This window comes from Trachypithecus francoisi, unplaced genomic scaffold (assembly GCF_009764315.1).
Source record: "Trachypithecus francoisi isolate TF-2019V2 unplaced genomic scaffold, Tfra_2.0 Lachesis_group3, whole genome shotgun sequence".
Taxonomy (NCBI): Eukaryota; Metazoa; Chordata; class Mammalia; order Primates; family Cercopithecidae; genus Trachypithecus; species Trachypithecus francoisi.
The window spans coordinates 124,438,299-124,458,725 of record NW_022681468.1 but is presented as its reverse complement, the minus strand read 5'-3'; the positions used below and the strand labels follow the sequence as shown (position 1 = coordinate 124,458,725).

The 20,427-nt window shown below is 52.8% G+C and overlaps 1 protein-coding gene and 1 long non-coding RNA gene across 3 annotated transcripts in view; one reads left to right on the top strand and one right to left on the bottom strand.

Annotated features, from left to right (window-relative positions):
* LOC117070509 overlaps window positions 1–13,873 on the top strand; it is a 35,719-nt gene extending 21,846 nt beyond the window's left edge. The window contains exons 2-4 of the long non-coding RNA XR_004431943.1: window positions 1,318–1,458; window positions 3,528–3,645; window positions 12,942–13,873. This is a non-coding gene — a long non-coding RNA (uncharacterized LOC117070509). The remainder of the gene's footprint in view (window positions 1–1,317; window positions 1,459–3,527; window positions 3,646–12,941) is intronic.
* Window positions 7,228–19,880, bottom strand: UBAP1L (ubiquitin associated protein 1 like). 2 transcript variants are annotated; one of them, XM_033189756.1, is made up of 5 exons: window positions 19,404–19,876; window positions 17,209–17,781; window positions 14,559–14,768; window positions 8,918–9,019; window positions 7,228–7,698 (listed from the first exon to the last, which is right to left on the bottom strand). In XM_033189756.1, exons 1-5 carry the CDS (start codon window positions 19,521–19,523, stop codon window positions 7,564–7,566), a joined length of 1,140 nt encoding a protein of 379 aa, XP_033045647.1. In that variant the 5' UTR covers window positions 19,524–19,876; the 3' UTR covers window positions 7,228–7,563. The 2 variants fall into 2 exon arrangements, with proteins under 2 accessions (XP_033045647.1, XP_033045649.1); XM_033189758.1 differs by lacking the exon at window positions 8,918–9,019 and having other exon boundaries at window positions 19,404–19,880.
* Window positions 19,881–20,427: the final 547 nt, after the last annotated feature.

Sequence of the window (20,427 nt, the reverse complement as noted above, 5' to 3'; positions counted from 1 at the left end):
TGTACAGGCTCACTGTGAAAGGAGCCAGTGTAGTGGCCGGGAGGCTCCAGTTGCGGCTCAGACTTCCTGGATTCTAATCCAGTTCTAATATTTCCTGACTGTGTGATCTTAAGCAGTTGCTTACCCTCTCTGAGCCTCAGGTGGGCATCGGTCAGTGAGGACAGCAGAACCTAAACTGAAAGGGCTGTTGGGAGAGTAAATGAGAGAGAGCACAGACAGGGTGTAGAGCAGGGCCTGGCTGTCAGTGTCAGTGAAGCAGAAACCTCCCTGCCCTCAGGCATGGGCAGCGGAGTATCTTGGCAATAGCGGGCAGTCTGGCTTCAGCTGGAGAAGGCAATTCATGACTGCTTGGTGTACTTGGGAGCCCCAAAGAGTTTTGGCCTTGAAAGGATCTCTCATCATTCCTCCTGATTAGGGCATTGACTCCAGAATATGACCCTAGGGACAAAGGCTGGTGCCCCCTCTGGTGGAGGGAGGACAGTGCTGGGTGGAGGGGCAAGTGTGTGAGTCCTGTCACCTGGCCTGTGCAGGTGGCCTCCCCAGCCCTGGGTCTGACTGAAGATCCAGATGCTGAGAAGGTGGCATCCCTGTGACCCATGGGCCCCAGCCCTGTAACTGAGGTCCCTGCACTCCTGGGGAGCTAAAGACACTTCTCTTAGGTTCAGTCTCCTACCTTGAACCCCCAAAACAGCTCTGGACTGTCTCTAGGCGGTCTCATGGGCCACCTGCCCCCACCAGGCCTGGGGTTGGTGTGACAAAACAAAGCTCCTCATCACAGGGATGGGATGGTGGCTGCTTCGCCCAGCAGTACCCACTGCTCTCCTCAGAGCTCAGTCTGCTCCACTGCCGAGTGTGGCCACTGCTCCTGGCTTGCTCAAGAACAGCAACCCATGCTTGTTTCTGCTTGCCTTGCTGCCATACAAAAGGTACCATGTGGTCTCCAAAGGATCACAGCACAGGGGGGTGTGAACCAGCTGGAACCTCACTCCCCTCCGTGGGCACTGGGGGGCCTGTGCAGATCAACACCAGGACCCTCCCAGTAACTACTGGGATCCCTTCTTCAGCCCCAGCCCTGCAGTCCTTCCAGGCTCTGAGGTCTGGTCGCCGAGGAACGGCGGTGACTGTCTTGGTTCCTGGAAATCACCTCACTAGTAGTCATCCTGAGTACTAGAGCTTCCTTGAATCCCTTTTGGTGGGTCTTTCAGCTGGAGTTTGGTGACGACCCTTTGGAAGGCACCTCCCTCTCAGCATGGGCCATTCCTCGGTGACTCTCCAGGCTGCCCTCTCCCCCCACTCTTTTTCTTATTCTTCTTTCAGCAAACACTCTGCGCACCTCCTCTAACCAGAAGCTGTGCCAGGCGCAGAGGCAGAGAGACAAGCCAGGTTCAGCCCCAGCCCCCAGGGCCTCAGAGTAGAGCGAAGGAGGCAGCCAGCCCCTGCAGCAGTTAGGACCACAAGGTGAGTTCCCTGATGGAGATAGCGTCCTTCCTGGTGGCAGCTTCAGCCCAAGGTTCTCTCATCCAGCTTAACACACCTTCCTCTAGGTTCGCAGGGAGACAGGACACACTCTCTGCCCCACTTGACTGCCACTACCTTTACTCATGTTCTCTTGCACCCAGCAGGGTGCTTTGGTTGTCAGCCAGGGAAACCTTTGGCTAAGTTCAGGAGAACAGTATCTTACTGGAAGGACTTTGGGTAGCTCAGCACTCCCTGGGAAGGCCAGTGCACCTGGCTGGAAATGGACAGTCCACAGCATCAGGAGCTGCTCACAGTCCCACTGAGGCTGCCCCAGAACATGTGTACTCAAGGCTCCAGCGCTCCAGCCCGCTGTCGGACCGGCCCTGTGTGGGCACCATGTGCCCACCTCCTGGACAGAGGACCAAAGGGCACTCTAACAACACAAGATGGTCCACAGCTGGGGGAGGGTCAACTCCCCCAACTCAGTGGGTGTCACTTAAGGGGAAATGGCCCGCACGGGGCCTGCTGGAGTTCTTGGAATGGTTCAGCTACTGCGGTATTTGGGATATGTGGTTAAGTCACGCCCTGGGGCTGTCAGTCCTGGGTCCCTGGCTCCCAAGCACCCTGGCATTCATCCTTCTGCCCTCATCTGGCACCCAGTTAATGTCTCTGCTCAACCTGGAAACATTTTCTTAACGACAAAAAAATAAAATCATAGGTTAAAAATCTCCAGCAGTAAAACAGCAGATGACGTTGTGTGGGCAGCTGCCCAGAGGACACAGAACGCACGTCTCCTGAGCGGGTGGCCTTATAAGGACAGGTTCAGGAGTAGAATGGGCAGGAGGGAGGGCCACCCACCAGGAGAGTAGGAGGCTGGAGCAGGGGTGGGTGCCCCACCACTGGGCTGAGTGTGAAGCCAGTAGGATGCCTGGCCAGGACCTGACCCCACAGAGGGACTTGGCTGCGCGCAAGCTCCAGAGGCCCTTGCGGGGCCAAAGCCTGCCTGTCCCTCCGCCTTCACTGTGTCACTGACCTCTCAGCCAGCTGCCACGCAAACCCACCTGGCAGCCTCGCCCTGGGAACCCCTCCCTCCAGGGCAGAGGCCATTTCCCATCCTTCATCCCACCTTCCCCCACTTCTGGGCCCAGCAGGCCTAGCACCAGCTGGCATGGTGTGCAGGAAAGGTTTGTGGGGTGACAGAATTAGGAAATGAAGGGTTCTCTGGTGGGAGTTTTGGCTCATCACCTGGGCTGTAGCACCTGAAACTCAGGGCAGCGTCTTCTCTCCTCAGAGGGCCCAGTGTAGGGCTGAGGAGGTGGGTAGGGCTGGGCAGTCAGTTTTTGCCCTGCCCAGGATCACCTTTGTCCCCAGTGTGAAGACACACATACCATCAACTTCCTCCTGATAGGGTGGAAGAGTGTCACTGCCCCGAGGTCAAAGTGTGTGTGACAGTGTGTTTCTGGGAGGCTCCTGATCGTCTCTGCACTTTTCTGACCCCAGCATCGCTAGGCTTAAAGACCTGGCCGTTGGGATCTGAGGGTGAGCAGAGGAGCCCCCCAGGAGGTCCCATACGGAGAGAAGGACTCTGGAAGCCTCCCCAAACCCTCATTAGGAAAGATCCTTCCCTGAGCTTCCTAAAGCCCCACGTTCCTCTCAGGGTGAGTCCTGCAGAGAGATAGAATGGTCATTTGAGGAGAACTGTGAGGGTCACGCCTTTGCTTTAACAGTCTGCACTGTACCTAAAACCCTATCATTCACGCCTTCGCTTTAACAGCCTGCACTGTACCTAAAACCCTATCATTTATGAGCCGTTATCCTGAAATAAGCATTGCCTTGTCCCCTAAGTTCTCAAAAGGCAAAGAGTGTTCCCTGCAGAGGTCAACAAAGGAATTCTTTAATCTCTAGATAGGAGGACAGGGCAGCTAGAGGCAGCCTGGGCAGCATGGGGGACGGAGAGTGGAAGGAAGGGGCTGAGAGGGCAGGAGGGTCCCAGAAGAGGGAAGCGGCTCCTGACTTCAGTTGATCCTTGGAGGCCAACAGTGACCTGAAAGTGTGTTCCCTCCCCGCAGAGTGAAAGGGTCAGGGCCGAGAGGAGGTGCTGGCAGCCCCTCAGCTGGCGCTGCTCCCATGCCAGAAGAATGTCATCAGCTGCGGAAGGTTGACTTGAGATGAAGCAAGAGAGCAGAGGTGAGAGAGGATCAGCGGCAGCTGTGTGTGCTGGAGCCTGCCTGGGGGCCCAGCCTTGCATAATACAAATACAAGATACAAGGAAACCCCCGATACAAGTACCTGAAATGCCACCATTGCACATGTATTATTTTGGGTTAAGCAGTGCCTCTCTGTGGTAGGCCGAATAATGGCCCCCCAAAGACATCCACGTCCTCATTCCTAGAACCTGTGAATCTGCTGAATCAGTTCACTGCAACCTCCACAATTCTTCTGCCTCAGCCTCCCAAGTAGTTGGGATTACAGGCATGCGCCACCATGCCTGGCTAATCTTTGTATTTTTAGTAGAAACAGGGTTTCACCATGTTGGCCAGGCTGGTCTCGAACTCTTGACCTCAAGTGATCCACCCATCTCGGCCTCCCAAAGTGCTGGGATTACAGATATGAGCCACCACGCCTGGCTATGATTAAGGATCTTGAGGTGGGAGATTGTCCTGGATTATATGGGTGGGCCCAATGGAATCACGGGGATCCTTCTAAGAAGGAGGCAGAAAGTCAACCAGATAGAGGGCACTGTGCACATTTCCCCAGGAAGGGACCATGTAAAGGCCTTGAGATCTCAGCCCGAATGGGTTAGGAGATATCCCTCCTGTCAGAGTCAAAAGGCCACCTTCAGCCTGCCCCACTGGGCCTCTGCGGGAACATGGTGGGGACCCAGAAGAGGAGACAAAGCATAAGCGGACAGGAGGGAGAGCAAGAACCAGGTAGAATTAGCTTCATTCTGCTTACATGGGCCAGGCCTTGGTTTGCTCCTGGAGCCTGGACCCTGCCATCCTCCTGACCTCCCCTCTAAGGATCCTCTTGTCCAGACCATGCTTGAATGTGTCATCTGCTGCTGTTTCAAGGAGCCACCAAGGCAGCCACCTGATCCTTAGTATTAACGGTAGAGATTGTCCTTCTCCCAGGTGGCACTCCCAGAATCCTCTGCTCCAGCCAGGCACCTTCTTTAACCCTGCTGACCTGAGAGGCAGAGAGTGGTTCTCCCAGGGTTTCTGAGTTTGATGATAAATGCTGGAGATTTGTTAACCATAACAGTGATGAGGAGGATGATCATAGTAAAGGTAATGATGATGGAATGAGGCTGGGTGTAAATATGTATAAATAAGTAGCTACTAGATACCATGGCACAATCTTCCTGCACACTATCCTGCTCAATCATCACAATTGGGAAGTTTTAGTATCTATATTTTATGGATAAGACACTGAGGCAGAGAAGCTGTGTGATATTCAAAAGGTCACACAGCTGGTTAGTGCTAAGGCTATAGTTTCAGCCCATATCTGACTTCAGAGTTCGTGCCCCTAACGACCACACTATTGTACCTCCTAAAAAATATTTTAAATGAACAATTTGCTCACTGATGTCTCTCCTTTTTTTTTGGAGACAGAATCTCACTATGGAGTGCAGTGGCACTGTGGTAGCTCACTGTAACCTCAAACTCATGGGCGCAAGCAACCTTCCTGCCTCTAATGTCTGACTTTTTTTTTTTTTTTTTTTTGAGACAGAGTCTCGCTCTTGCCAGGCTGGAGTGCAGTGGCTCAATCTTGGCTCACTGCAACCTCTGCCTCCTGGCTTCAAGCGATTCTCCTGCCTCTGCCTCCCGAGTAGCTGGGACTACAGGCGTATGGCACCAAACCCAGCTGATTTTTGTATTAGTAGAGATGGGGTTTCACCATGTTGGCCAGGCTTGTTTCGAACTCCTGACCTCAGGTGATTCACCTGCCTCGGCCTCCCAAATATATATTTTTTTTCTAGACAGGGTCTCACTCTGTTGCCCAGGCTGGAGTGCAGTGGGATGATCTTGGCTCACTGCACCCTTCGCCTCCCGAGTTCAAACTATTCTCCCATCTCAGCCTCCCAAGTAGCTGGGATTATAGGCGTGCACCACTACACCTGGCAAATTTTTGTATTTTTAGTCGAGACGGGGTTTTGTCATGTTGGCCAAGCTGGTCTCAAACTCCTGGTCTCAAGCGATCTGCCTGCCTCGGCCTCCCAAAGTGCTGGGATTACATGGGTGACTCACCGCACCTGGCCAGATGCCACATTTTAAATCAAGCAACAGTTTGCTAGGGATGGACAGATTTGGGGCATGTGGGAGAAGGATAGGAATAATAGATGGGCCTGTCAACTGGTCGCCTCTAATCCAGGGGACTTAGTAAAGTGGTGGACCAAGGCCAGGTTACCTTAATCAGAACATTAGCTTTGGACCTAACATTGCATCTTAGAAATTGAACTTTAATTTTACTGTCTCTTTCAAGTGTAGTTTTACTTTTGGCAACAGACAGATGTATGTCCAACTTCACAACATCCTGCCCATTTTCTCTAATAGTTTTGTGCTGCCTGCAAGTTATTCAAGGCAAGTTTTAAGCCCAAAGAATGTTTTTATTGTGATTTCAAGTTGGCAGGCATTGAGACTTAGTGGAAAGCATCGAGGGACTCTTGGGCCTCCGGAGACCTGGTTCTAGTTCCAAGCTTGTTGTGTGTAGGCCTGCAGAAGTGCCATTACACATTCAGATGAGGTATCTGGGGTTGAAGCCCTGAGAAACGTGGAAGTTGTTGGTTTTTTTTTTTTTTTTGAGATGGAGTCTCGCTCTGTCACCCAAGCTGGAGTGCACTGGCCAGATCTCAGCTCACTGCAAGCTCCGCCTCTCGGGTTTACGCCATTCTCCTGCCTCAGCCTCCCGAGTAGCTGGGACTACAGGCGCCCGCCACCTCGCCTGGCTAGTTTTTTGTATTTTTTAGTAGAGACGGGGTTTCACCGTGTTAGCCAGGATGGTCTCGATCTCCTCCTGACCTTGTGATCCGCCCACCTCGGCCTCCCAAAGTGCTGGGATTACAGGCTTGAGCCACTGCGCCCGGCCAGTTGTTCTTTTTTTTTTTTTTTTTACAGGCCTCAGTTCCAGGTCCAGCCCTGTTTGCAGGGTGGAGGGGGCTGAGATGTTTTGATTCTGCGGTAATTGTTGCAAGTCTTTGTGCAGGGCCTGCTGGGGAGGGCAGAGGCACCAGAGTCTTGGCCCCTGGCCTCTGCTTGTTTGAGTTATGGGCTGCTCCAGCAACTGGTCCCTTCAATCCTTGGGGACTTCTGAAGGATAGGCCTTGGGTGACTGGAGACAACTCTGGTCGCAACCTCTCCACCCCACAAATGAGGAAAGACTGGCATAGGATCACAGATTGTCAGAGCAGAAGGGGACCCAGACTGGCTGAAAGTCACACACACTGGCCACAGGCCTGTTATGTAGTAAAGAATCCCCAGAGATCTTCCTACATAAAACAAAACAGATTCCTGGGTGCCGCCAAGCTGGGCTTCCTGAATCAGAATATACGGGGGTGGGGCCTGGGACTCTTGAATAAACACCCCAAGGATTCTTATGGATAGCTGCCAGGCCTGGAAGCTTTTGACCTGGTCAAATCTCTCTACTTTTCCTAGGGAAACTGAGGCCCAACGAAGCCTTGACCCAGACATCAGTAGACCTAAAATCAGAAATGAGGTCTTCTGGCCTACAGTTTGATGTTCTTTCCACACCAAGACCAGGCGCCTACAGGACTCAAAAGAACTGCCCATTATTTATTGGTTTTAATGTTCTTAAAATCAAGGTTCCTAATGCACACAGTGTACAGAGTGGAATCAGGTGGTTTCACAGGCGTGCATGAGAACATTGCTCCCCGTCCGGCTCTCCCATCTGCCCCTCTGCAGAGGCAACCATTTCAACTCTTTCAGCAGATTCTGCTGCTGTTAACTGTCACCCTTGGCATTATTTGTGTTTTTACAATAAGCATGCATCACTTTGTTACTCTTGTTTGGTTTTAATAATACAGTTAGGATGGGTCGCCGGGTCTGGCACTGGGCCTGGACGCCCAGGCAACGTGGAGTGGCTCCGTGGTCACTGGGCACAGGCCACCAGCTCTTCCAGGGCTTGCTCTCGGCGGTTGCCATGGACCAGCAGCACCTCCTTGATCCGGTCCTGCTGGAAGCCCATGTCGCTGAACTGCTCCCAGAGGCGCAGGAACTCCCCTGCCTGAGGAAGAGGAGACAGGGAGGGTGCTGGAGCCTCTGCTGGGCCTGGCCTCAGCCGTGGGGAGCCCCAGCTCCAGTGCCTACTGCATTGGAAAAGCTGTGGTTTTCCTAGTCCCGAAAAGCTGTGGCTCCCCCCAGGCTACTTGAGCCTGATCCTGGGCTGCACCTGCCACTTTCCCGAAACTCTAGGGTGATGTAGGCTCCGACCTCCCTTCCTCTGCCAAGAAAACAAGGCCCTAGCCTGGCCACGGGCTCTGTCCTGACTCTCCTCCCACTCACTGTCAACTTTCTGCTGGGGCAGGAGGGGGCAGACCGCACACCGGCACCGGAGCACAAACAGCCCAAGGTCCCTGCTCATGCCCTGAACACTACGGAGGTCTCACAGCGCAGCCTGCACCTTCCTTCCCCTCCGACCTCAGGGCTTGAAACTTCCCCACCTCTGCTCCCTCTTGGGGCCTCACCCAACTCTCTGTCCCCTTCAGCCTCTGTGAAGAGCTGCTCTGCCATGGGGCATTTAGAAGTGACTACTGGGGCCGGGTGCAGTGGCTCACTCCTGTAATCCCAGCACTTTGGGAGGCCGAGGCAGGTGGATCACTTGAGGTCAGGGGTTTGAGACCAGCCTGGTCAACATGGTGAAACTCCGTCTCTACTGAAAATACCAAAAAAAATTAGCCGGGTGTGGTGACAGGCACCTGTAATCCCAGCTGCTCGGGAGGCTGAGGCTGGAGAATTGCTTGAACCTGGGAGGCAGAGCCAAGATCGCGCCATTGCACTCCAGCCTGGGCGATAGAGTGAGACTCAGTCTCAAAAATCAAGATGTGACTATTGGGCCTACAGCCGCATGCACTTGGGATAGGTGGCACACTTCCCAAGCAGAGAGGTCATGCATCTTTCTGCTGCCCATGGCTACTATCTGGATGTCCGACAAAGAGTGGGCATTCAGTTACAGAGGCTGCGTTGATTCAGTCTAATAAAGCAAAGCCCCTGCTGCTCTCTGCCTCCTGTCCCCCTCTGACCTCTTCCTGATCTCCCTCTGTGCCTTTCTCCTTTGTCCTTGCTGTAGCACCCTGGGCCATCTCCTCCCCAGAGCTGAGGAGTCAGGCAATCTCCTGATGGACCCACAGGCTGGCTCTGAAGACTGGTGTGCCCCTGCACCCAGGCTCCTGGGTACACCCCCATCCCTTCCATCTCCTGGGGTCCTGGCAGGAAGCCCTGCTGACCTGGCTCTCGGAGAACTGGAACATCTCCATGGCCTCATCCACCAGGCCTTCCTCATATCCCTGATGTAACAGGCGGTCACAGGCACTGAGGTAGCTGAGAAACTGGGCCAGAAGAGGGCAGAGAGGGAGGGAGGGTAAGAGGAGCAGCAGGGGCAGCAGATGGGGCAGAGGCACTCCAAGGGCCTGAGCTGAGGGCCAGGCAACAGAGCAAGCCACCATATGCAGTGTGGCCCCAGAGATCCCGTGAGCCCACAGAAGAGCGATAGAGGCTTCCTCTGAGTGCCTGGGGACAGGCAGACAGTGGGTCCTCACCAACTATCCCAAGTTGGGAGCTGGACTCCAGGAAAAGGGCTGTCAGGGTGGGCTAGGGTGTTCATAGAACCTAGGTGGGGCGCAGGACAGGCTTCAAACAGGCATCCCACCTACTACCCAGTGCAATTCAACATTCGTGCACCCCCCATCCCTGCCCAGGAGCACCCATTCGTGTGAAGGTACCTCCTCATCCGTCCACACCTGTGCACCCCTACTGTACCCCCAGATGCATCTCTCTCATCCAGGACTCCTGAGCCACTACTATGCAACTCCTGCACCAGTGCTGGAGAAGGGGTGCGGGGGAGGCACAGAGGAGGATTCCACAGGTTAGAAAAACTGTTCAGGTCACCCCACAGTTACGTCATCAGGGGCACAGGATAAAATACTGCTCCTTACTAGGCAGGGTTCAAAGGCCTGTTCCCTGTCTATGGTCTTGGCCCCTCCCTCACCCTCCAGGACTCTGCAGATGCAGCTCCCTCAGCCAAGGCCGGCCTCCTTCCCTGTCCCTGGGAAGCTTCCTGCCCCCTCTGTCTTCCTGGGTGCTGTCCCTCGTGCCCCCATAGCACCCTGTGCTTCCCTATTACAGCACATATAACTTTGTAATTGCTTCACTCAGTCTTTCTCATCCACTAATTTTTTGCTCCATGAGGGAGGGGCTGTGTCAGTCTCATTCACCACAGTGTCCCCAGCATCCAGCATGGTGGCAGAAGGAGCTCAATAAATGTATGCCGTGTTTATAAAACGAATGAAGACCTGCCTTCAAGGAACTCACAGCTTAGTGGGGGAGATAAACCAGATGCAGGACCACATCAGTGCCAGGCAAATCAGAGCAGGATTTATAGGGTGTAGGTGCCAAATGAAGGCTCCAGACCACAGGAATTATGAGTATATGTGGAGGCCGGGCGCGGTGGCTCAAGCCTGTAATCCCAGCACTTTGGGAGGCCGAGACGGGCGGATCACGAGGTCAGGAGATCGAGACCATCCTGACTAACACGGTGAAACCCCGTCTCTACTAAAAAAAATACAAAAAACTAGCCGGGCGAGGTGGTGGGCGCCTGTAGTCCCAGCTACTCGGGAGGCTGAGGCAGGAGAATGGCGTAAACCCGGGAGGCGGAGCTTGCAGTGAGCTGAGATCCGGCCACTGCACTCCAGCCTGGGCGACAGAGCGAGACTCTGTCTCAAAAAAAAAAAAAAAAAAAAAAAAATGAGTATATGTGGAGAAGGGAGAGTGGGGTTTCTGCAGACCTTCAGAGCTGGGATGAAAGTGCAGATCATCTAGACTAACAGTTTGCAGATTGTTTTTAGCTCCTGAAGTGTTTGTCTTAGCACAAGGAGGCTTCAGCAATAACAGGCTAAGATCAGAGCTGCTCTGGGAGAACAACGGCCAGGGGCATGGGGGCCCGGAGTCCAGTGCTCCTGCCTGAGGTACTGCCCATTACAGCCAGACCTGCTCTGAGCACATTTTGAAAACCACACACCCGGCCGGGCGCGGTGGCTCAAGCCTGTAATCCCAGCACTTTGGGAGGCCGAGACGGGCAGATCACGAGGTCAGGAGATCGAGACCATCCTGGCTAATACGGTGAAACTCTGTCTCTACTTAAAAATACAAAAAACTAGCCGGGCGACGAGGCGGGCGCCTGTAGTCCCAGCTACTCGGGAGGCTGAGGCAGGAGAATGGCGTAAACCCGGGAGGCGGAGCTTGCAGTGAGCTGAGATCCGGCCACTGCACTCCAGCCTGGGTGGCAGAGCAAGACTCCGTCTCAAAAAAAAAAAAAAAAAAGAAAACCACACACCCATGCCCTCCTTTCACAGTTCAGGAAACTGAGGTTCAGGCAAGGCAGGTGCCTTGCCCAGGGTCCCAGGACTAGGCCCCCGATTATGTAACCTGTCACTTAATGCCTTGTCCATCAGAGGGATCAGCTGCTAGAGGAGGGGCTTTGAGCTGTCTTGGTGGAGGACAGGGTTTCCAAAGGTGAAACCTTCACTTTCAGAAAGAGGGCAGGCAAGGATGGATGGTGGACGCTGCCTCCATCTTTTGGCTCATCCACAGCAATGGTTCTCAATCTCAGTGCTTATTGCAGCTGCCTCGGGAACTTGAAACATTACTGATGTCTGGGCCTCACCTTCAAAGGTTACGATATAATTGGTCTGGGGTGTAGCCTGAGCATTGGGATTTTTTCCTATAGCTCTCCAGGTGATTCTAATGTGCACCCAAGACTAAGCATCACTGAATGGGGACAGCTGACCTTGATCTACACCATGCCACAGTGAATATCAGACCCATCTGCACATTTTTTTAAATTAAAGGCCCCTAGGTTCCCCCCAGATCCACTGACTGGGACCCCGCAGGATAAGCCCTGAGAGTCTGCATTTGCAAAGGTTCTGCTGCTTGGTTAGCTTTTGGGCCTACAGGACTGTAGAAGATATCAGGCTTGCCTCAGGCCCCCAGGTGGGTGAGGATGTCACCTTCAGGCCACAGGATGGGGGCCCTGGAAGTCACTGGTTCCAAACACGTATTCCTCCTCCACCCTGTGAACTGGGAAACAGGCTAAAAGAGGTGGCCTGGCCTGTGGACCCTCACACATGGCACCCAGGCCTGTCCTGCAGGGAGGCAGTGAGGGCACATCAAGCCTTGTGGAAGGAAAGGAGTGCTGCACAATTTCTTTTTTTCTTCTCTCCCTGACTCTTCTAGTTGCTCTGTCTCTATCACCTGATGCCCTTCCTCCTGGGCCATCTGTCATTTTTCTTGGCCAAAAAGGATTTACTGCAATATGCGGCTTTCAGCGGGAGAAGGAATCTGAACCCAAAGGGCTTGTTCAGTTACCAGGACTTCACAGAACAGACAGAAATACTAACTTGGTGGGGGAGGATAGATGAAGTCATCCAAAGGCCCCTCAGACCCACCCCTTGGGACCTGGCTCCTAACTGCTGTCTGGAGAAGGCCACCCAGAGATCCAGGGGGCCAGGCAGGTGGTCAGTCTATATCTGGAAACACAATGTTCCCAATGCAGTGAAATTCTTCCAGCTCACCCACTGGGAGGCCAGGGCCCCAGGCTGGCTCTGACTCATCCTCAGACCCCCAGAGTGATGGCCTGAGACCTCAACCTTATCACAGGGCCTGAAGGGACTGGGGAGGCATATCAGAGCCCCACTGTGCACCTGGCCCCTCACAGCCCTCCTGGCCAGCTTTTTGGCCAAGACCCTGGCCTTTCAGTATCAGCTGAAGGTAGGGGTGACTTTAGATCTGCTCTTAAATCTCAAATCAGCCTATGGTGCTGTCCTAAGAGGTTCTCACACAGAAAATGAGATAAAAGGCATTGTGCAACCAAGAGGCAGAGTCAGACCAGCCAGCCTCACCCCAGTGCTGCCATTGACTGACTGCATGAACTTCCCCGGCCTCAGTTTCCTCATCTGCAAAGTGGTCATAACGTAATAGCAACCTTGCAGAATTGAGAAAACCTAACTGAATACCCTCAGAGAGAGAGAGATTCATGCAAAGAAAATGTTCAATAAATGTTAGTACCCCTCCCTGCCATTTTAGCCACATGGGGGTCACTATGTTGGAAATTCTCCTCCAGGACAGGCCATGAACTGATGAACCCAGAGTAGAGTAGAAGCAGGAGTGGGTGGGCAAGGGGACCAGGTGCATTTCCCCAGCCCCACCCCAGCTCCTGTTTGAAAGTCACTTTCCTTCTGCCATTCCCTCTTGCAGGAGCAGGTAGCTCTGGACTACAGGGACCCAGCATTCCATACTCATCAGTGATGACGGAGGTGTCCGAGCCTTTTGATGGCGGGGCAGGAACGGGAGAAAAATGAAAAGTGCCAACTACCCTGGGAACATGAAGCGTCCCGATGTTTAGAAAACAACACAATGAGGGATGTTGCTTTCAGCTGGGGACATGGGGGTGTAGGCAATGGCATTCAGTGTCACCTCCTGACTCTACTTACAATCCTTCCATGCCTCCTTTTGGCTATTGGGTCATTAATCAAATTCTCAGGCCAGCCGTCAAGACCCCTAAATCTACCCCCAATTCTCTGTCTCATCTCCTATCAGCCTGCCTCATGCACCCTCTCCTCCAACAAGACTGGTCAGATCAGGGCCTCCCAAACACTTCCCTCCCACCTCCACTCCTTTATTCACACTGTCCTTCCCTCCTGGAGTATCACCCCTTCTCCTTCCTTCAGAGTCAGATCTTACCCATCCTTGAAGTCCCACTCAATGCTTGGTATCTCCATGAAGCCTTTCTTGATCTCTAGAACCTCCTTGTGGTAGATTGAGAATGATCATAAAAATTTTTGCAGCCTCTCCCACCAAGAGATGGAGTCTGTTTTTCCCGTTTAAGTTTGGAGTGGTCAGTGATGTGCTTTGACCAATAGAATGAGGCAGAATTGACTATGTACAATTTCAGCCTAGGCCTCAAGAGGCCTCAAGAGGCCTTACTCTTGGAACCAAGTAGGGTGGCTTGCTGGAGATATGTGGCCCAGCTGACAAGTATCACCACCCACTGTACAGTGAATGAGGCCATCTTAGATCATTCAGCCCCAAGTAAGTCACCAAACTGTAGCCACATGAGACTTCAGGTGAGATGAGCAGAAGAACCCCCTAGCTGAGTCCACCTTAAAACTGCCAATCCAGAGAATCATGAGCAAATAAATGGTTGTTTCGAGTCACTAAGTTTTGGGGTAGTTTGTTACACAGAAATAGATGACAGAAACACCCCTATAACACTCATACCCCTTCTTCTCCCAGGTATCTTGTGACTAGCACCTCTTTTTAAGCACTTTGGGGGCCCTCACTCCTCTGCAGGTGTTCTTATATTCTTGGCTTATATTAGGGGTCAAGACCTGCTTCCAAATATTAGCGTGGCTCAGAGTGCTGTCCTTGGAGTGTCATCATGAGTCTCCGCCATACTTCCAATAGAGTGAATTCTATTAGAAGAATAGAACGTGGGTGAGTAGAACTTGGGCGTAGTAGACTCTGATGTTCCATCCACATACCCTTTCACTGCAGGACTTACTGCCCCAGATGCTGGGAGAGCTGGGAGACACTCTTCAGTTGTCTGCCCCTTCAGGGATTACCTTAACAGCAGAGATCCACTTACCTCAGTCATCCCCTTCCCACATGCAGTGACTGATTGAGGCAGGGGTATAAAGGCCTGACCATCTCAGCCCCACTTAGGACAACCCTGAGGGGCCGTAGATGCTCCAGATCTTTGGAGTTGGCTGATGCTGTTGTTGGGCCTATGCCACAGCCCAAAAGGTGAAAACCATGTGGCCACTCACCTGGCTCCAGCATCACAGCCCATCAGCTCTGGGCCCCCCAACTCACCTGGCTCAGGCTCTGCCTCCCTGTCTTCTGCAGAGCTATGATGGCCCTTTGCAGGGGATATCCCAGGGCGACCACTGGCCCAATGAGGTCTTGCTCCTCCTGGCTCAGGGCGGATAGCAGGTCAGCCGCAGTATCAGGGTGTGACTTGTGGGGGTTGAGAGGCTGGGGTGCCCCCCCAGGAGGTGGCAGACAGGTGTACGGGCTGAGGGACTGAAATACAGACAGACTGGACATGTCAGTTACCACAGGAAGTGACACCCAGTTGGGCTGGACATTTTTAAAAATGCCTTTATGTACCACCTTCTGTAGGGAATGTAGGGACTAATATTATGGAGGGCTTAGAGTCCTGCAGACCCCAGCTCTCTAATGCTTACTCAGTATACTCATATGAAAAATGAGGGCAATCCCTAAGCTACTTCATGGGACTATTAGGAGGCTTAAATAAGACAATGTGAGGGGCTGGGCGCAGTGGCTCATGGCTGTAATCCCAACACTTTGGGAGGCCAAGGGAGTTGGATCACCTGAGGTAAGGAGTTCGAGACCAGCCCAACCAACATGGTGAAACCCTGCCTCTACTAAAAAATACAAAATTAGCTGGGCATGGTGGCACATGCCTATAATCCCAGCTACTTGATTGGGGCAGGAGGCAGGAGAATTGCTTGAACCCAGGAGGCAGAGGTTGCAGTGAGCAGAGATTACACCATTGCACTCCAGCCTGGGCAATAAGAGCGGAACTCTGTCTCAAAAAAAAAAAAGAAAAAGAAAAAAAAACAAACAAAAAACACGGTCAGGAAAGTGACTAGTGAAAGAAATATGAGGTCTGTTCTATCCCATTTTACAGACATTGAAATCAAGGTTCAGAAACATGAATGACCTGATTAAGCAACACACGCTTGGCACCTCAACCCTACTCAGGTTTTTTGCCCCACATCTTGCTGAGGGAGGAGCAGGGGTAGGTCTTCCCAACCAGGCCCTCCTTCTTGAGTTCCTTCTTGAGTTTGGTTGGGCTGGGGTTTGGCAGGGCATGGAGCAGGGGAGGAACTCACACCAGGCCTTCGGTTGTGGTGGTGGAGAAACTGAAACAGACCTTGGATTAAGGAGGGTGATTTGAAGGCATTTCAATTGGTTTGGCCAGCGTCACCCCAACCCTTCTCCCATGAGGAGGTACCTCTCTGCCAGCCCTGAACGTTTCATCCTGTCCCCTCCTCCCAAGGAAAACCCAACCGCCGCCTGGCTCCTAGGGTGGAGTGTATATGTAACACACATGAATTCTCCACCCATCCACATCTTCTCAGGGCTCTCCCTGCCACGACCTCACCCTAGGATCTACCCTTTATTACCTCCAGGGTGGAGAACATCAAAAGTTTAGGAGCTGAGTCTACTCTTGTGTCCTTGAAAAAGATTCTTTGCCCCTCTGTGCCTCATTTCCATCATCTACAGAATACTGTCCCACCCCCACAGGGTTGTTGTGAGAATTAAATTCATCTTGGCCAGGGAAGAGCCATCCTGGCATCAACATCTGGTCTTGGATGTGGGCGTGGCTCATCGTGATTACAGGGCCTCTTCTCTACTATGTATGCTCTGAACAACCGAGTGAAGGGTTGTTGGCTCACTATGCAGGTAGAGAAGGGGTAGTTCAGGGACTTGCCTAAGGTCACACGCCGGTGCATGTAAGAAACCAGACCTCAGGTCTCTGTCTTTCAGATTGAATTCTACCTTGGTCTTATTCTGCAGCATCTCCTGGCCTTACTGTGGGGCTGCTGGGGGGCAGAAAGCTGTGCCCCGCTGCCACCTTCTGCTGCCAATCCTGACCCACCCCATGTTTTGTGGAGTCTGATACTTATATCATTTGGAAGCGACCTCAGAGAAAAAGAACACACAATTATGAACACAAAATTGGGCACAAGGCCTTGGAAGAGACAAAGGGAGGAGCCTGAGGCTTAAGCTTCTGTGGTTTCACTGTAGGGTCACTTCTCCCTGCTCTTCAGGGTTCACTTCCTCCGTCCTGAAACCTTCTCAGCCTGTAGCAGCCCTGACTCTCCCTCAACACCTGATTCCACTGTACAGTGCAGGGCCTGGTCCGACACCCTCTTAGCCTCCATGTCCTGTGGTTTTGACACTCCCAAACCCAGTGTCTGGCAGGAAGTAACTGTGCATTGAATATTCCTTGATTGAGCCTCCAGCTTCCCCAGCCTACAGCAAACCTCACCCGGTGGGAAGCCCTAGATTTGCGTTGTGTTCATCAATTCAACAGACATCCACTGAGCGCCCCCTATGGGTCAAGTCGGCAGCTGGGTGCTCTGGAAACAAAAATCAATGCGATCCACTCCCTGCCCTAAAAGAGCTCAACCTCTATTGGAAGAGACAGACAGTTTCTGCATAATTAAAACCACTATGACCTGCGCCCTAAAAAAAGCAAGGCAGGCACAGTGGGAAACGCGGGGAATGGGGGCTTCTGAGCAGGGACTACTCTACTCTAGGCAAAGGGCCGCAGGAGGACAACACTGGACAGGCCCAGGTGGGAGCAGGTCAAGGGAGGACACAGGAGCGCGCAGGGTAGGGGACCGAGGCTGCGGGCCGGGCTGGACACCCAGATTATGGGGCCTGGGCTGCCGAGCGGCGGCATTGGCGGGACGGGCAGAATCCTTACCGCGACCGTGGACTTGTGGCTCCGTAGCTGGGGAATGGCGCCGGCCGTGGAGGGCCGCGGGGGCGACGCGGGGGCTGCGGGGGACTGGGGCACGGGCCCCGGAGGTGACGCGGACCTGGGGGACGGCGCGGGGCTGGGGCACAGGCTCAGCGCGCGGCGGCCGCGAAAGCCGTGCAGGAGAGCGCGGGGCCGGGCGGCCAGCTTCCCCTCGGAGAGTCGCCGCTTTGCCCCCGCCAGCTCCAACCGCACGCTGCGCAGCACGTCCAGTGAGCACAGGCGACGGCCGGGGCCGGGGCTCGCCGGAGAGCCCGGTTGGAAGCTGCGTGGGCCCGGCTCTTCCTCGCTGCCAGAGGAGGCTGCTGCCTCGTCCTCACCCTCCTCCTCTGTCCTTTCCTGGTGTCCGGCCTCCTGGTCTCTGATTGTGGCAGGCGCCAGCCCATGTTCGGGGCTGACTAGCAGGAGCCAGGCTGGAGGGGCTGACGCTGTCCCCGGGTCACCGCACTGGTACAGGCTGGGTCCCCGGCCGGCGGCCTCCACCCAGAAGAGTGCCCTCCTCTCCAGGCTGAAGTCGTGCTGTGGAAAGAAGGCGACGTAAAGCCCGGGGCAAACCAGGACCCCGGGGTCACAACACTAACCCCTGGCCTGGGGGACCCTGTTCAGCCAGAGACTCTCTAGGCCTGGACAGCGTCAGATTCTGAGCCCCGGGCTTCCATCACAGCCCACTCTACCCTGGATTTTATAGCTAACACTGTGGTCGATGGATACCAATAACAGTTTAATGGCAAACTGGCATAAATGACAAAGTGATGAATTCGTTAATAGAATGAAATGTAATTAAATCCAACATCTAAATCCCTTTGCCATTCAGTATGTAGTTGAGCAAAAACTACTTAAAAATTTTCTCCAGTAAAGCTTATTCTTAGCAAAGAAGCTTTCACCTGAGCCCAGCACAGTAGGCCCTGTCTCAAAAAACAAAAGCAGGTCGGGCACAGTGGCTCATGCTTGTAATTGCAGCTCTTAGGGTGGCCAAAGTGGGAGGATCACTTGAGCCCGGGAGTTCAAGTCCAGCCCAGGCAACATGGTGTGAAATCTCATCTCTACAAAGAAATAGGAAAAATTAGCCAAGCATGGTGGCATATGCGTATAGTCCTAGTTACTTGGGAGGCTGAGGTGGGAGGATTGCTTGAGCCCTAGAAGAGGAGGTTGCAATGAGCTGAGATTGCACCACTGCACTCCATCCAGCCTGGGCAACAGAGGGAGACTCTGAAAAAAACAAAAACAGCTCTTTCCCTAAGCGGCCTGAGGTAATCTGTGAAAATGGTTCACTATTCATTTGACCTGGAGAACCCCACAAAATCGTGCAAATCAAGAGGTTCAAATCTTCATGGTCACTTTAAGAACACTCGTGAAATGGCCGGGCGCGGTGGCTCAAGCCTGTAATCCCAGCACTTTGGGAGGCCGAGACGGGCGGATCACGAGGTCAGGAGATCAAGACCATCCTGGCTAACACAGTGAAACCGCGTCTCTACTAAAAAATACAAAAAACTAGCCGGGCGAGGTGGCAGGCGCCTGTAGTCCCAGCTACTCGGGAGGCTGAGGCAGGAGAATGGCGTAAACCCGGGAGGCGGAGCTTGCAGTGAGCTGAGATCTGGCCACTGCACTCCAGCCTGGGCGACAGAGCGAGACTCCGTCTAAAAAAAAAAAAAAAAAAAAAGAACACTCGTGAAAATGCCCAGGCCATCAAGGGTATGCATATGCGAAAAGCCATTAAGTATCTGAAAGATGTCACTTTACAGAAATAGTGCGTACCATTCTGAGGTTACAATGGTGGAGTTGGTACGTGTGCCCAGGCCAAGCAGTGGGGTTGGATACAAGGTCGGTGGCCCAAAAAGAGTGCTGAATTTGTTTTTGAGACAGAGTCTCATTCTGTCACCAGGCTGGAGTACAGTGGCACGATCTCGGCTCACTGCAACCTCCACCTCCCGGGTTCAAGCGATTCTCATGCCTCCACCTCCTGAGTAGCTGGGATTACAGGCACACATTGCCACACCCAGCTAATTTTTTGTATTTTTAGTAGAGACGGGGTTTCACTATGTTGGCCAGGGCTAGCTGTCCTTTAAATTCAAGGACAAGACCCCATGGACTCAGCCTCAGACCCACAGACCTAGAAGACAGAAACACAGAGACACACTTACCATAGAACCCAGCAGAAGCTCCCCGCAGGGCGGGACGCTGAGTTCTGGCCCAGGAAGAGGCTCTGTGCCTATCACAAAGCCCTTAGGCAACTTGAAGGGAACACCATCGAGGGCATTCATTCTGTCAGAGGAGTGTGGAGATGGCTGGCAGGACTGGGGTGGGCTGCTTGATGGTAGGGAGAGACAGTCGAGTCCTAAGGACCAGGCTCAGGCCTCAAATGGCCTTACTGCTCTCCTGTGTGGTCACTTAGCTGAGCCCCAAACAGCTGGAAGGGAAAAGGTGAGGAGGCCAGTGCTGCATAAAGGAAGGAAATGAATAAAAACAAGAGCATTCACACAGACAGGAATTCACTATTTCATATTTCAGTCATGCTCTAGACCATTGTTTTCCAAAACATGGTCCACAAAACTAGTTCTAATGCATTTCATCAAAATAATTGTCACCCAAATGTTTAAGAAACAAACAGTATTAATTTACATAGACTCTTCCAGGGAAGAAGAAAATAAGGAATACTTTCTAACTCATTCTGATTTTAGCATAACCTTTTTTTATTTTTTCTTTTTCTGGGACGAAGTCTCACTCTGTCACCCAGGCTGGAGTGCAGTAGCCTGATCTTACTTCACAGGAACCTCCAGCTCCTGGTTTCAAGTGAGTCTTCTGGCTCAGCCTCCCAAGTAGCTGGAATTACAGGCACCCACCACCACGCCCAGCTAATTTTTGTATTTTTAGTAGAGACGGGGTTTCACCATGTTGGCCAGGCTGGTCTCAAACTCCCAGCCTCAGGTGATTTGGCCCCCTCGGCCTCCCAAAGTGCTGGGATTACAGGCCACTGCACCCAGCTGATTTTTAGCATAACCTTGATACCAAATTTGATTAAAAAAAAGAAAAAAATTAGAAACCAATCTCTCATGAATATAGATGCAAAAAAATCTTTAAAATAATTATGGGTAGAAGAATGTAACACTGCCAAGTTAAGTTTATTTCAGGAAAGATAGATTGACTTAACATTCTCAAATCAATAAA